At 46.4% G+C, this 13472-nt stretch overlaps 1 protein-coding gene across 1 annotated transcript in view; it reads right to left on the bottom strand.

Moving 5' to 3' along the window:
- The window catches only part of SLCO2A1 (solute carrier organic anion transporter family member 2A1), an 89748-nt gene extending 76503 nt beyond the window's left edge, over positions 1–13245 (bottom strand). Inside the window, exon 1 of the mRNA XM_008009077.3 lies at positions 12989–13245. Within this exon, the coding sequence (XP_008007268.1) occupies positions 12989–13084 (96 nt within the window). The 5' untranslated portion in view covers positions 13085–13245. The remainder of the gene's footprint in view (positions 1–12988) is intronic.
- Positions 13246–13472: the final 227 nt, after the last annotated feature.

The following is a 13472-nucleotide window of genomic DNA, read 5'->3' as shown; positions in this document are numbered from 1 at the left end:
AGTCTTCTTGCTCTGTATACTGTGATTTTGACAAATTTGGATCATCTGTACATATGCTTTTCTATCCTGCCTTCTTCAGTTAACATTAGAGAATGAACTCTTCCCCCAAATTTCAACTATCCTCCATAAGACTTTTTAAAAAACAATTTGTACATATTTTATAGATGGATGTCCCCATGATTTATGTATTGACTCTGATTGCTAGATATACAAGTCAGCTCCTCACTGTAAGTTTCTGAGAAGGTGAGTCATATGATAAAGCACTGTGCAGCTGACTGGCTTCCCATTTATTCTTTCACTTACAAATCAAGAGTTTAAGCCACTTGATTGCCCCACACCCATGCAGGGTGTAAATGCTCAAGTGCCACACAGCTGGAGTGTGAGTCTAGGCTCACAACCATGGGTCAGGGAATGTGCAACGAAAGAGGAAACTGAGGAATGAAGACCTTCAGGACCACCATTGACGAACTTGGCTTGGAAAAATACAGCAATAGATATAAATAGGCAGTTCTGGTGGGTCTACTGGTATAAAGTAATCAAATAGCAAAGTCTGGCTCAACAGTTTGTGGTTTGTAGTGAAGCACATAGAGGAAAAAAATCTTAAGACGGGGACTCCCAGAGAGTCCCAATTCCAGCTCTGTCACTGTGGAATGTGGCAATTCCCATGGGCTGCCTCCCAATGTCCTCCACTTAAAAATGTGGGCAATGCATACCTCACAGTATGGCAGGGAGGGTTTAGTCAGGTAGTGTTTCTGAAAGGGCCTACCCTTGTCCATATTATCTCAGTAAATTTGGTACATAATGGGTGCTCCCAGCAAGAGACCTCAAGTGTATTTGCATTCACAGCTAAATATCCATACACTGCCCTATGTTTCACCATATGTGTGTCCTAAGGAAATGTGCCCATATTAGTAGCTCAGAAAATTATAATTGCTGCTAAAAATGTGTTGGTGCTCAGGGTGGTGTATTAGTCCGTTTCACACTGCTATAAAGATACTACCTGAGACTTGGTAATTTACAAACAAAAGTGGTTTAATTGACTCACAGTTCCACATGACTGGGGAGGCCTCAGGAAACTTACAATCACGGTGGATGGTGAAGGGGAAGCAAGGCATATCTTTATAAGGCAGCAAGAGAGAGAGGCAGAGAGAGCGAGAGCGAGAGCGCAAAGGGGGAACTGCCAAACACCTTAAAAGCATCAGATCTCGGCTGGGAGCGGTGGCTCACGCCTGTAATCCCAACACTTTGGGAGGGCGAGGTGGGCAGATCACGAGGTCAGGAGTTCAAGATCAGCCTGACCAACATGGTTAAACCCTGTCTCTACTAAAAAAATACAAAAATTAGCTGGGCATGGTTGCATGAGCCTGTAATTCCAGCTACTCAGGGGGCTGAGGCAGGAGAATTGCTTGAACCTGGGAGGTGGAGGTTGCAGTGAGCCGAGATCGTACTGCACTCCAGCCTGGGTGACAGAGTGAGACTCTGTCAAATAAATAAATAAATAAATAAAAAGCACCAGCTCTCCTGCGAACTCACTCACTATCACAAAAACGGCATGGCGGAAACTGCCCCTATGATCCAATCACCTCCCACCAGGTCCCTCCTCGGACATGTGGGGATTACAATCCATGATGAGATTTGGGTGGGGACACAGAGTCAAACCATATCAGGTGGGAATTCTAAATATTTGTGATTTTAAGGCAAACAAAACAGGCTTGACTAATGCCCAATCCCAGTCTTTATAAATTTTACACATTTACACATTAAATTTTATCTTCTTTTTTTGTTTTGAGATGGAGTTTCCCTCTGCTATTGCCCAGGCTGGAGTGCAATGGCACGATCTCAGCTCACTGCAACCTCTGCCTCCTGGGTTCAAGCAGTTCTCCTCCCTCAGCCTCCCAAGTAGCTGGGGTTACAGGTGTGCATCACCACACCCAGCTAATTTTTGTATCTTTAGTAGAGACAGGGTTTCACCATATTGGCTAGGCTGGTCTCGAACTCCAGACTTTGTGATTCACCCACCTCGGTCTCCCAAAGTGCTGGAATTACAGGTGTGAGCCACCGTGCCCAGACTACACATTAAATTTACACATGGATTCAGTGGGCCCATGATGTGGCAGTCCTGGGACTCTGAGGACCGAAGAAGGAAGCTTGAGCTGCTGTGAGGAAGATCTCAGCTGTGCAGAAGGCAGCGTCCTGATATCAAGCACAATTTCAAAATGAAATTGACAACCACAGCCCTGTGAGTTCACTTTCCAAGTCAGGGACATGTTACAGAGGTGGAGTAGGTGCCATATACAAGGCTGGTTCTTCATTAACTTGGACCTGCCACATACCAGCCTGGTGTATGTGGGGTACAGCCCTGGAGCACAGGCTGGGACCCAGAAGACCTGTTCCTGCTAGCACTGGGCGAGATGCCCTGTGTGCGGGGTCTGTTAGCCCTCTGGCAATGAAGCCAGGGAATGTTGTCTCCAGTGAGCCCCTTTTCTACTTCCTCCAGAGAGATGTTGTCCATTTAGAGGCTGGAGGGTGGAGTCAATGACCTGTCCAGGATACTCCATGAAAGCTCCCAAAGTTGGGGAGCGGTGAGAGCTGGGGTGTGAGAACAGAGGGAGGCAGGGGTAAGAAGGAGGAGTGTGAGAGATGACGTGGGCACAGGTCTGGGGGCTGATGAGGGCATCACAAACTTGCAAGGCCTAGTGCAGGGGGCATCATGGGAGGGTCTTTGTTGGTTCCACGGGTCCTGGGCCACTTTCCAGCTGCTGCCACAAAGCCTGAGACACTCACATGAGTGGTACCAGGCTCCTGGCAGTGACCAGAACCAGCAATGAAACCTTTGTGATCTGGGACATCAGGAGTTGGGGGCCACACAGGTCCCAGCAATGCCCACCTTCAGAGCTTAGTTTGGCTTTCAGAGGAGGGTGGCCCTAACTACCTGGTTTTCTCTTTCAACCCTGCTGAGCAGTGCACAGTTAGAGGGGCTTCTGGGAGAGGGGAGACAGTATTCTACTAGAAACAGTGAATCAAGTGACTCGGGAGTAATGAGTTCTGCTAGCTTCACTCTGGGAAACACACATGGAAGGGCAGGTAAAGATTTTAACTCCACACAAGAGAAACCTGGTAAATGTGCTACAATGTTCTGGGTCTGCCTTGTGCTACAGTGAGCTCCCCATCAGAACTCTGCAAGCAGAGGCAAGCAAAATGATTCCTGCGTCTTTGAGCCGATGAGCTTTCTCATCACTGTCTAGTCCGAAATTCAATAATTCCATAAGCCAGGAAGCACCATCTTTCAATAGCTCAGCTTTATCATCATTTATACAGATTCTATACAATAAGATGTTTAAAAACACTATAAAAATCATGACCAGCAATGAAGGTAGGAAGCTAGGTGGGAGGACTTCTACATAGAAACCAGAGAGGGCACTGAGCCCCACCACCGTGCAGAAGCCCAGCAACTGCCATCCTGGCTCTCACTGCTCTCTGGAAGTTCCCCATTTCTTCTCCCCGTAGGTCCCTAAGGTTCATTTCCATTCTTGGACACCATCCCTGACTCTCCTCGGCACCTCCCCTGCACCACAGTTAGAAGGTGCAAGTTTGTTCTTGTAAAATGTCATAGCAAGGGAGGCAGTGAGGTGACCAACTCCTTCTAATTTGCTCACAACTTTCCCAGTTTCAAAACTGAAAGTCTGGTGTCTTAACCCACTCAGTCCTGGGCAAATGAAGACATTTGGTCATCTTGGAAGGCAGGGAACTTACAGGCAATTTTTTCTTGGAAACCTGGGAGACTTTCAGGGAGCCAGGTATAAACAGCAACACCTAGTAAAGAGCTTCACCCAGTAGATACTCAATACATGCTTACAAAATAGACACTCAATAGATGCTTACAGTAGACACTCAATAAATGCTCACTGAGTGAGTGAGGTCCTGGCTCCACATCAGTCTGAGCTCCCAGACACGTATCCCAAATACACTGTAAATCAAAGGTACAGGAGGAAGTTTTCAAAAGGGCCTGTGGCACTAGGAAGAATGACTTGTAAAACAGTCTGAGAAAGAGATCAGTTTAATCCTATTCTGCAATCTCTTTGGCAGCCAAACAAGCAGCAGAAGTGTGACTCTGGAAGCCTGCTTTCCCTCCACCCTTCCCTTCCACTGCTGTCCCTATGCCCCAGGCCAACAGGGCCTCACTGTGCTCTCTAGCTGGTTCTGTCTGGTGGTGTCCCATGGGGCCTGGACCAGGAATTTTCTGATGTCCACGCCTCACACACCTGTCCCACTTAAACTGTCTAGGTACCGTTCCCTCTGCACTTGACAAGCTGACTGGGTAAGCCAACCACATAAACTAGTTCCAATGTGAGGTCTGCCTGTGTTGTATTTTCCAAACTCAATTCACTCTACCTGGGAGTCCATATCTGGGAGAGCCGAGTTAGACACACACACCTTCCTAGAGCATCAATGTTACTCCAAGGTTTGGAGAGAAATATGACATATTATTTGGAAACACATAGATCGTGGAGGACAATATATCATTCATTTGATTTTAAGATAAAGTATAAAAATATATCAAAGAAATGTAATACTCAGGAGTCAGGCCACATCCCCAGACATCTCCCCTCACTCACCTTATCCTACCCCTGCATGGAAACTTCTTCATTCCCTTCTAGAATTCAGGGCCTCTTGGTGGGGCAGTTTGATAAACAGTAGCTCAAGGTAGCCCTCTCTCTGATAACACAGGTATTTTAACCGAGGCTGTCTGTGCTCTAGGCCAGCATTTCTCAAGGGTGTTGGATGGAGCAGTTTTTAGACATAAACAAGTATGACTGATGTTTGGGTAAACAAAATGAAACTTGTCATCAGGACTCTCAGCTTCCTACAGGATTCCAGTAGTTTGCCACATTTCTGAAGGTAGGGGTCAGCCCTGTTTGGGGGTGGGAGACAGTGCCAAATGCTGACCAGACTGAGTTTCTGAAGGTCACAAGTCCTGGGGTTAATGCTCTGGCTGTGTCTGAGCCTCCAGTGTATCCCTGTGAGCCTCCATAGCCTTCCCCTTCAGCAGGGCAAAGAGGCTGGAAAGACAGGCTCAGGAAGAGAGCTGCTGGCTGCAGAGTATCATCCCATCCTTCAACCCCTCAGTGCAGTCTCAGACTTCCTGCCTCAGTTTCATCTCCACCCCTGGGCAAATTTAATCCATCCCAAACAGTAAGACACACCCAGGGAATCAAGGTCCTCTCAACTTGAAAGGACTGGGGATTGCTCAAAGACAATCTGGGTGCTTTTGCCAGGTTTCATAACAGGTCTCCTACAAGAGTCCAGACCTAACTGGCCCTGCTCCTAGTCTCATCTCAATCAGCAACTTAAAATCATGAGATAAGAATCTAAGAGTCTGAAAGGACCTCAGAGATCACTGAGCTCAGGCCCAAATGCTGGTGGACGAGAGAATCCAGAGCTGAGAGGCGTTCTGTGGTCATGGGAAGAATAGGAGCGAGATGACCAGGTGGGAATTCCTGCTTTGCCAGTTACTGGATATGTGGCCTTGGATGAGCCTTGGTTTCCTCAACAGTGACATGGAGATGCTGATACCTCTCTTGCAGGGCTGTTATTAAGATTAGAAAAAAATTAGGAATATAGACTTGAAAATCAGCTTCAAGGGGGAAAAAAACATACCAATCAGCTAAGGGCAGAAGAAAAGCTGGAGCACATAAATACATAAGATCCCACTCACTTACCAAAAGCAAGCATTAAACCTGCCCTTAAATCTTCCTAAAAGCCAGAATAGAAGGGAAACTGAACAGGTAATAAAATTTGGTATCTGTAAGATAAACACATACCGTTGCCAAGTAAAACCAAGCTTTTATCCAACTTCAGGACTTGCTCTACATTACTCACAATAGCCAAGGTATGGAATCAACCTCAGCATCCATCAGTGGATGAATAGGTAAGGAAAAATGTGGCATGTATACACATGGAGTATTATTCAGCCTTTAAAAAGGGGAAAATCTTGTCAGTTACTACAACATGGGTAAATCTAGAGGACATTACGCTAAGTGAAATAAGACAGGCACAGAAAGACAAATACCTCATGATCTGACTTAAATGCAGAATCTAATAAAGCTGAACTCATAGAAGTAAAGAGTAGAATGATGGTTATCAGCGGTTGGGGGTAGGGTGGGAGGGGGGGAATGGGGGGTGATTGATTCAAGGTACAAAGTTTCAGATAGACGGGAGGAATAGATTTTGAGATCTGTTGTATAGCAGAGTGACTGTAGTCAACAATAATGTAATATATATTTTAAAATAGTAAAGAGTAAATTTCCAGTGTCTCAACATAAAAACTGATAAGCAAGGTCATGATACATTAATTAGCTTGATTTAATCATGCCACAATGCACACATATATTAAAACATCACACTGTACTCCATAATGTATACAATTATGCCAATCAAAAACTTGTCAATCAAAAACAATAATTTTTTAAAGAAAATAAAGATGGGTGGGCTCATCAACTAAAAAAAAGACTTGCTTTAGCTTCAGGAATGAAGACAGACTGCTATCAGCAGAAAAATATACACATAGATCAACAAAACGAAATTAAAAACCCGGAATAGATCACACAAGTACAACCAACTGATTTTAGACAAAGGTGCAATGGCAATTCAATAAAGGATAGTCTTTTCAAAAAAAAAATAGTGGAGAAACAACTGGATAGCAATAGGTAAAACAACAAACAAACAAAACACCTTAACCTAAACCTTCCACCCATTCAAAAATTAACTCAAAATAGAAAATAAGTTTAAATGTAAACAAGAAAAAGCTTTTAGAATGAAATATAGAAGAAATCATTTGGAAACTAAGGTTTGGAGAAGAGTTTTTAGACATGACACCAAAAGCAGGATCCAGAAGATTGAAAATTGATAAATTAAAATTCATCAAAATTAAACATTTTTCTCCGTAAAATACCTTGTTAAGAGGATGAAAAAATAAGCTACAGTCTAGAAGAAAATCATTTCAGACTGCATACCCAACAAGGGACTTGTGTCTAACATATATAAAGAACTCTCAAAACTCAACTGTTAAAAAAAAAGATTACAATTAGAAGATGGGCAAAATATAGGAAAAAAAATTTCAATGAAGAGGAAATACAAATGGTAAATAAGCACATGAAAAGATGTTCAATATTACTAGCCATTAGGGAAATGCAAAACAAGACCATGATGAGGTGTCACTATTCATACCTGTTAGAATTGCTAAAATAAAAATTTGTGACAATACCAAATACTGATGAGGTGTCACAGCAACTGGGTCTCTCACATATTGCTGGTGAAAATGTAACTGGTGTGATCACTCCAGAAAACAGTTCAGCAGTTTAAAAGTATCTCACCATGCAACTAACATATAACCCAGCAAACACACTTGAGCATTTACGCTAGAGAAATGAAAATGTCCACACAAAATCCTTTACACAATTGTTCATAACAGATTTATTTGTAATAGCCCCCAGATGGAAATAATCCAAATGTCCTTCAATAAGTGAACGTTTAAACAAATTATGGTACAGTCATACCATGGAATACTACTCAGCAATAAAAAGAAACAAACTATTGATACACAAAACAACTTGGATGGATCTCACGGGCATAATGCTGAATGAAAAAAGTCAATCTCAAAAGGTCACAGATTGTATGACTCCATTTATATAACATTCTCAAAGTGATAAAATTATACAGGTGGAGGGGACAGATTAGTGGTCGCCAGGGGTTAGAGATGGTAGTTATGGAAGTGAGGGGACATGACTGTTAACGGGTCAGCACAGGAGAAATCCTTGTGGTGATGGAATAGTTCTGTATCTTGAAGTGGGGGGGTAGTGGTTACACAAATCTTCATATGTGATGCAATGGCACAGAACTATACACACACTTGATAGCAATGTCAATGTTCTGCTTTTGATATTATACTGAAATCATATAAGATGCAACCACTGGCAGAAACTAGGTAAAGCCTACACAGGACCTCTAAGTACTATTTTTCCTATGAATCTATAATTATTATAAAATAAAAAGTTTTTTAAAAAATTCTAAATCAATCATTTTGTTTGGCACTAGGAACTCAGCTGACTTTCTCTATGGTGGCTCATGAGGCCCCAGGTTCTGCAGTGACAACCATCTGTGTTGATCCTCTGGGATACAGACAGGTGCAGATTCACACAGCTGTGTCTTCATGTCCTTCCTCAACAGAAACAGAATGGGATGGCCAAGCCCGTGTTAGTGAACTTAACTTCAGAACAGGGCCCAAACTAGCCTGGCCCTGTGCAGGCTTCCTGATGGGCTCATTTGCCCTGGGAGCATCCCTGGCTGCTTAGTTCCACCATGACTGGCTCTCAGGCTCTGGCACATAACTGGTCTGAAGGCCAGCGCCACCACAGGCAGAAAGGGGATTGAAGTGAATGCTGGGGCTGGTTAAAGACATGGGGCAGGATAAAACTAAGTGGGGGTTGAGAAGAGGGAGAATGAAGAGGGGCAAGGCCAGGGGACTCCCTCCATTCCTCTGCATACACCCTGGTCTATTACACAAGCAAGACAAAAGAAGGCAAAGGGAAGCCATGTGCCCCTCTCAATGTTCCAACATCACTTCTGGATCTCTCAGAATGGAAAAAACAGGTAGTCACTGTCACAACAAAAGACAATGATCAGAAAGAGGTGAAATCAGCTATGTATACTGCGAAACATACAACACTGTTCCACTTGTTCCATGTGAGTACCACCAGAAGACAAACTGAAAGCTAAGGAGGGCTTTGAGCATCATCCAGGAAGACGAGGTTTGAGTGACCCATGGTCCACCTGACTACCCATTCCAGTTGTTCTTCCTTTCTCCCTACAAGCAGGGGAAGCAGGCCTCTCAGGAGGCAGATGCCTAGGAACAGAACAATGCTGTCCTCAACGTTAGAGAAACACCACCCCTGGGGAGGAGTGGGCATATCTTAACACACTGGAAGGAATTCTTGGGTTCAGGGGATTCTCTCGAGAGTGTTTTCCTGAGCATGAATCTGGTTGCTGGGATAGAGCACTTTGCTCTGGAAACTGATTAGTTAAGCAAGCCCAAGATGCCTCCCCATCGCTGGGGGTCAGAAGCCTCAGGAAGGGATGGACATAGGCCAAGATAAAGTAATTCTCCCCCACTTCTTGGTTCTCCCAGGCCAGAAGTCACCAGGGCCACTGAAGCCAAGCTGTGAGGTTTGCCTTTCCCTTCTTCCCACTATTCTCCAGCCCTCAGTCTCCACTGGGATATTCCCTCACTGATTGGATATACATTACTTCACTACACTGGAGCTCTGGGTGTGTGATTTCCTGAAATTTGGTAGCAGTCACCAACCACTCCTTCTATAAGATAACCTCAGTTTGGTCCCGAGGGCAAGTTTTATTTTAAGGAGAAACAGAGCTTCCTGAAGCCGCCAGGATAAGTCAGCTGCAAAAGCTGCCTCCCACCCCCACCCTCAGGATTACTAAACGAACCTGTTTTTAATTTAGCATTCCGGACACCGAATGCTGAACAGTGATTGTGGAGCAGATCTTTGCTTCTTAAGATTCCTGACTGGGCGCAGTGGCTCACTCCTGTAATCCCAGCACTTTGGGAGGCCAAGGAAGGTGGATCACCTTAGGTCAGGAGTTCAAGACCAGCCTGGCCAAAATGGCGAAACCCCGTCTCTACTAAAAAAAAAAAATACAAAAATTAGCCAGATGTGGTGGTGGGTGCCTATAATCCCAGCTACTCAGGAGGCTGAGGTGGGAGAATTGCTGGAACCTGAGAGACAGAGGTTGCAGTGAGCCAAGATGGTGCCAGTGTACTCCCCCTGGGCAACAGACCGAGACTCAATCTCAAAAAAAAAAAAAAAAAAAAAAAAAAAAAATCCTGTAAGCCAGAGGCAACAGAGACTGTAAATTAAATCTGGTTTACTACCGCAGGAGAGGAGACACATAAAACCCACCTGAGAGCTGCCACACTCTGGAGATGAGAGTTATGAAGAGGGAAAGCGTATCAGCCCGTTAGCCATTGAGAGCATCCATCCTGCAGCCACTGCCGCTCCCCTTGGTCACAGCTGGGATGTGTGTGTCACCAGGGCCCAGAGAAATCACTGGCCACTGGGAATAAGCACACCCCTGCTAAACCAGTGTTAACTAGCATAGTGTTGATGGTGAGGGCCAACTTGAACAAGGTTTGGGTCTTTGACTCTGAAGTGTCACATACCTGGTTCCTCTATAGTCCACCCCTTTCTGGTTATGAGAACAATTTCACAATGCCTTGTTTTCCTCATTACTAATGAGGACAATAATAGTATCCACTCGACAGGGTTGTAATGAGGATTAAATACAGATAAAGTATTTCCATAGTTCCTGGTACACTCATACAGCTCAAATACCGTTAGCCACTATTATTTTAATCATCATTATTATTATTAAATGTAGTTTTTCTTAACTAATAACTATGCCTCATGGAATTGGTGGAACAATCATTCCTAAATGTTTGAACATGAACAAATCCTATTTGTTGAAGCAAGAATTGATCTCAGATGGGTACTGATCCTGAGAGCACAGCATGGTTTACAAAGCCCTTTTCCTATGCCTCATTCCACATAATCCTCATTGAGTCCCATGAGCTGGTTATTGGTCAATTACCAGCTTTTTCAGGTAAGGACCCTGAGGCCCTGGAAAGGTAAGAAATGCTTCCCTGCATCATCCCATTAGTAGGTGGCTGGGATGGGACCTTGGATCTGAGTCTTCTGGCTTTATCCACTTCCCCTAAACTATATGGTTTGTGGGTATTTGCAGGAATGTCCAAAGTCGATTGGTTAGTCTGTCCAGCAACAAGGAATCTAGACAAATGACAGACCCTCTGGTCGAGTGTCCCCTGTTCCCACTATGTCATATATGCCCCAAGATATGTGCAACCCATCCCCCACTGCGAGGTGGCAGGGCTATGACAAGCACTCTCACTGAGAGGAAATATCCCTTCAAATAGCAGAGCTTCCAGTTATTGCCCCAGGAGGGAAAGGTGCAAGTGAATTTAACTGATGGAATTTGAGATTCAAGATTTATCTTGGACACCGTAAGCTATCCAACCTTGTATCTGGTTTCAGACTGATGAGTGGAGTTAAGTGGAAGTCGCTCCAAACTCTGGTCTTACAATTACTGTGGATCAAAGGAGGTGATGACTAACAGAATCTCATTTTTAGAGTCAAGAAAAACTTTTAACTGGCATGAGCACTTAACTCCTTTAGGAGGCCAATTGGCCTGAGCCCAGCCCTCAGGTACATGTGGATAAATCATCGACACATGAGAAATCATCTTATTTATATAGATCTCCAAAGAAATTGCTGGCATAAACAGTTATTTTAGGGAACCAGGATGGGTTCTAAACGGATCAATCTCATTCAGCCTTTCCCTCACTGTCAGGAATCTGTCCTGGACACCCATCCCTCCTGCCCTTCTTGGTGAAAATGAAGGGAGGTTGCCCCACCCTAGTTCCTGTAGAGGCCCCTTTCTTTAGACCATCTAATCCTAGTCCCCACCCTTTCCTCTCAATTCCTAATTTATAAATACCAAAGGTTCCAAAATTCCCTGATGAAACTTCTCCAAAATGGTGGAACCAAAACTGCACACAACATTTCCATCCAGGTCTGGCCAAAAACGAGGAGATTTGGAGATTATTTTAAACTATCTCAAAATTTCTGTTGCTTATCCATATCCAACTACAAAATCAATTCAGCCTGTATTTATTGTGGTGCAGAAAGAGCAGAAGCAGGAGTGGAGATCCCAACTGAGTAAGTATGCAGGTGAGATCCACTCTGACCTCCAGATCCCTTTCTGTTGGACACATATAACCAGTCCACCATACCCCTTCCACAAAAGGATGACACCATCATCCCTTTGTGTAATCTGGCTTCCCCTTAATTGCACCACTGGAGGCTTTATCCAGTCCCATCTGACTGTATGGTTGTGGGAAACAACCTCTCTACACCAGAATCCCACCCTGACCAGAAGAGGTCTTGATGCAGTCTCTGCAGTCTCCCACACCCTCACGGCAGCAGCTCTACCCTCTCAGGAGGTATCTTCCATTGTTACTTCTGCCTAGCCAGAATGGGCAAAAGAGCCCGAGTGTGGATTGAACCATTCCAGGTCCTCCTGGACCTGTGAGGGAATGGAAAGCCATTTCCGCCCTGGGTAAGGTGCTCTCATCCTAAGAGCTGCCAACACCCTATCTTCTCACCCGTTCCGCATAACTTGCCTGGTGAGTGGCACCTGCTTAGACCTTACTGAACCGTGAGAGCCGTGGCCTTCCTGGGGTCATTTCCAGATCAGGGAAGCCAATCCGAGCACGCGGGTTTGTTGCCAGCCTGGGGGAAGCTGCCCGCTGAGAGAGAATTCTCAACATAACCGCGAGCGGCACAGCCAGGTAGCAGAGCCCCCCACCCCCGTTGGCGGGAGAAGAAAGCCTGGGGAAGGAGAACATCCCTTAGGCCACCCACCCCAGGACGAGGGGGCTGGGACGAGACACAGTCTGTCCCCCAACGCGCGGGTGTCCCCCTGGCACCTCCAAGCCCATCCCACTGACGAAGTAACCGCCCGCTGGAGGCCGAAAAAGGGTTCCTCGAGGTAATCTTTTTCAATCACCGAGCAGGACAATTCTCTCGCTTAAAACTCTGCCTGAAGTTGTCCCAGTAAGCAGCAAGCAGGTACTTCCATTGTCCCATTACTTAACTCCGATGAAGGCGTGTGAACACACACACACACTCGCACACACACGCACACAAGCGTGCGCACAGACACACACACTCGCGCACACACGCCCAGCACGCGTCGCCCGGGGATGAGATCCGAGCGCAGCACGGGAGGGAGCTCGGGGCTCGCAGCGCCTCCTGGCTCCGGCAGACAGACGCGGGTGCCCAGCCGAAGGTGCGCCCCGCGCGGCCCCGGCCCGGACGACCCCGCGGACTCCGCTCACCTTAATGTTGCCGAAGACCGAGCGGGCACAGCGGCCGGCTCGGCTGGAAGAGGCGTCGCTGCCCTGGGGCGCGCCGAGCTTGGGCAGGAGCCCCATGGCTGAGGGCGGTTGGCCGGGCGCGGAGCAGCGCGGGGGCAACGGGCCCCGGGGCTAGGGACCTGGCGCGCGGGGGCCGGGGCGCCTCGGGCTGGAGCGGCTGGGCGGGTGAGAGGCGAGCGCGGCGGCGGTGGCCGGAGGAGATTCGCGGAGCGGAGACTGAGCCAGGGAGTGCGCGCCCAGAAGTTTTTATAAGTGGCAGCCGCCGATGATGAAACGCGCTCCAATAAGAAAGCTGTCTGAAACCCTCCTCCCTCTTTTACTCGGGTGTCAAAGGCGCTGCGAGCCCCCGCCCCGCCGCCGCCGCCGCCGCCCCCTCAGACAGGTGTGACGCCGCAGCGACCCGCTAGGCTTGACTGCCCCGGAGAAGATCCCGCCTGCCAGGAGG

Source organism: Chlorocebus sabaeus, chromosome 15, assembly GCF_047675955.1.
Source record: "Chlorocebus sabaeus isolate Y175 chromosome 15, mChlSab1.0.hap1, whole genome shotgun sequence".
Taxonomy (NCBI): domain Eukaryota; kingdom Metazoa; phylum Chordata; class Mammalia; order Primates; family Cercopithecidae; genus Chlorocebus; species Chlorocebus sabaeus.
Note: the sequence above shows the minus strand (reverse complement) of the source record. Positions and strands in the feature narration are given on the sequence as shown.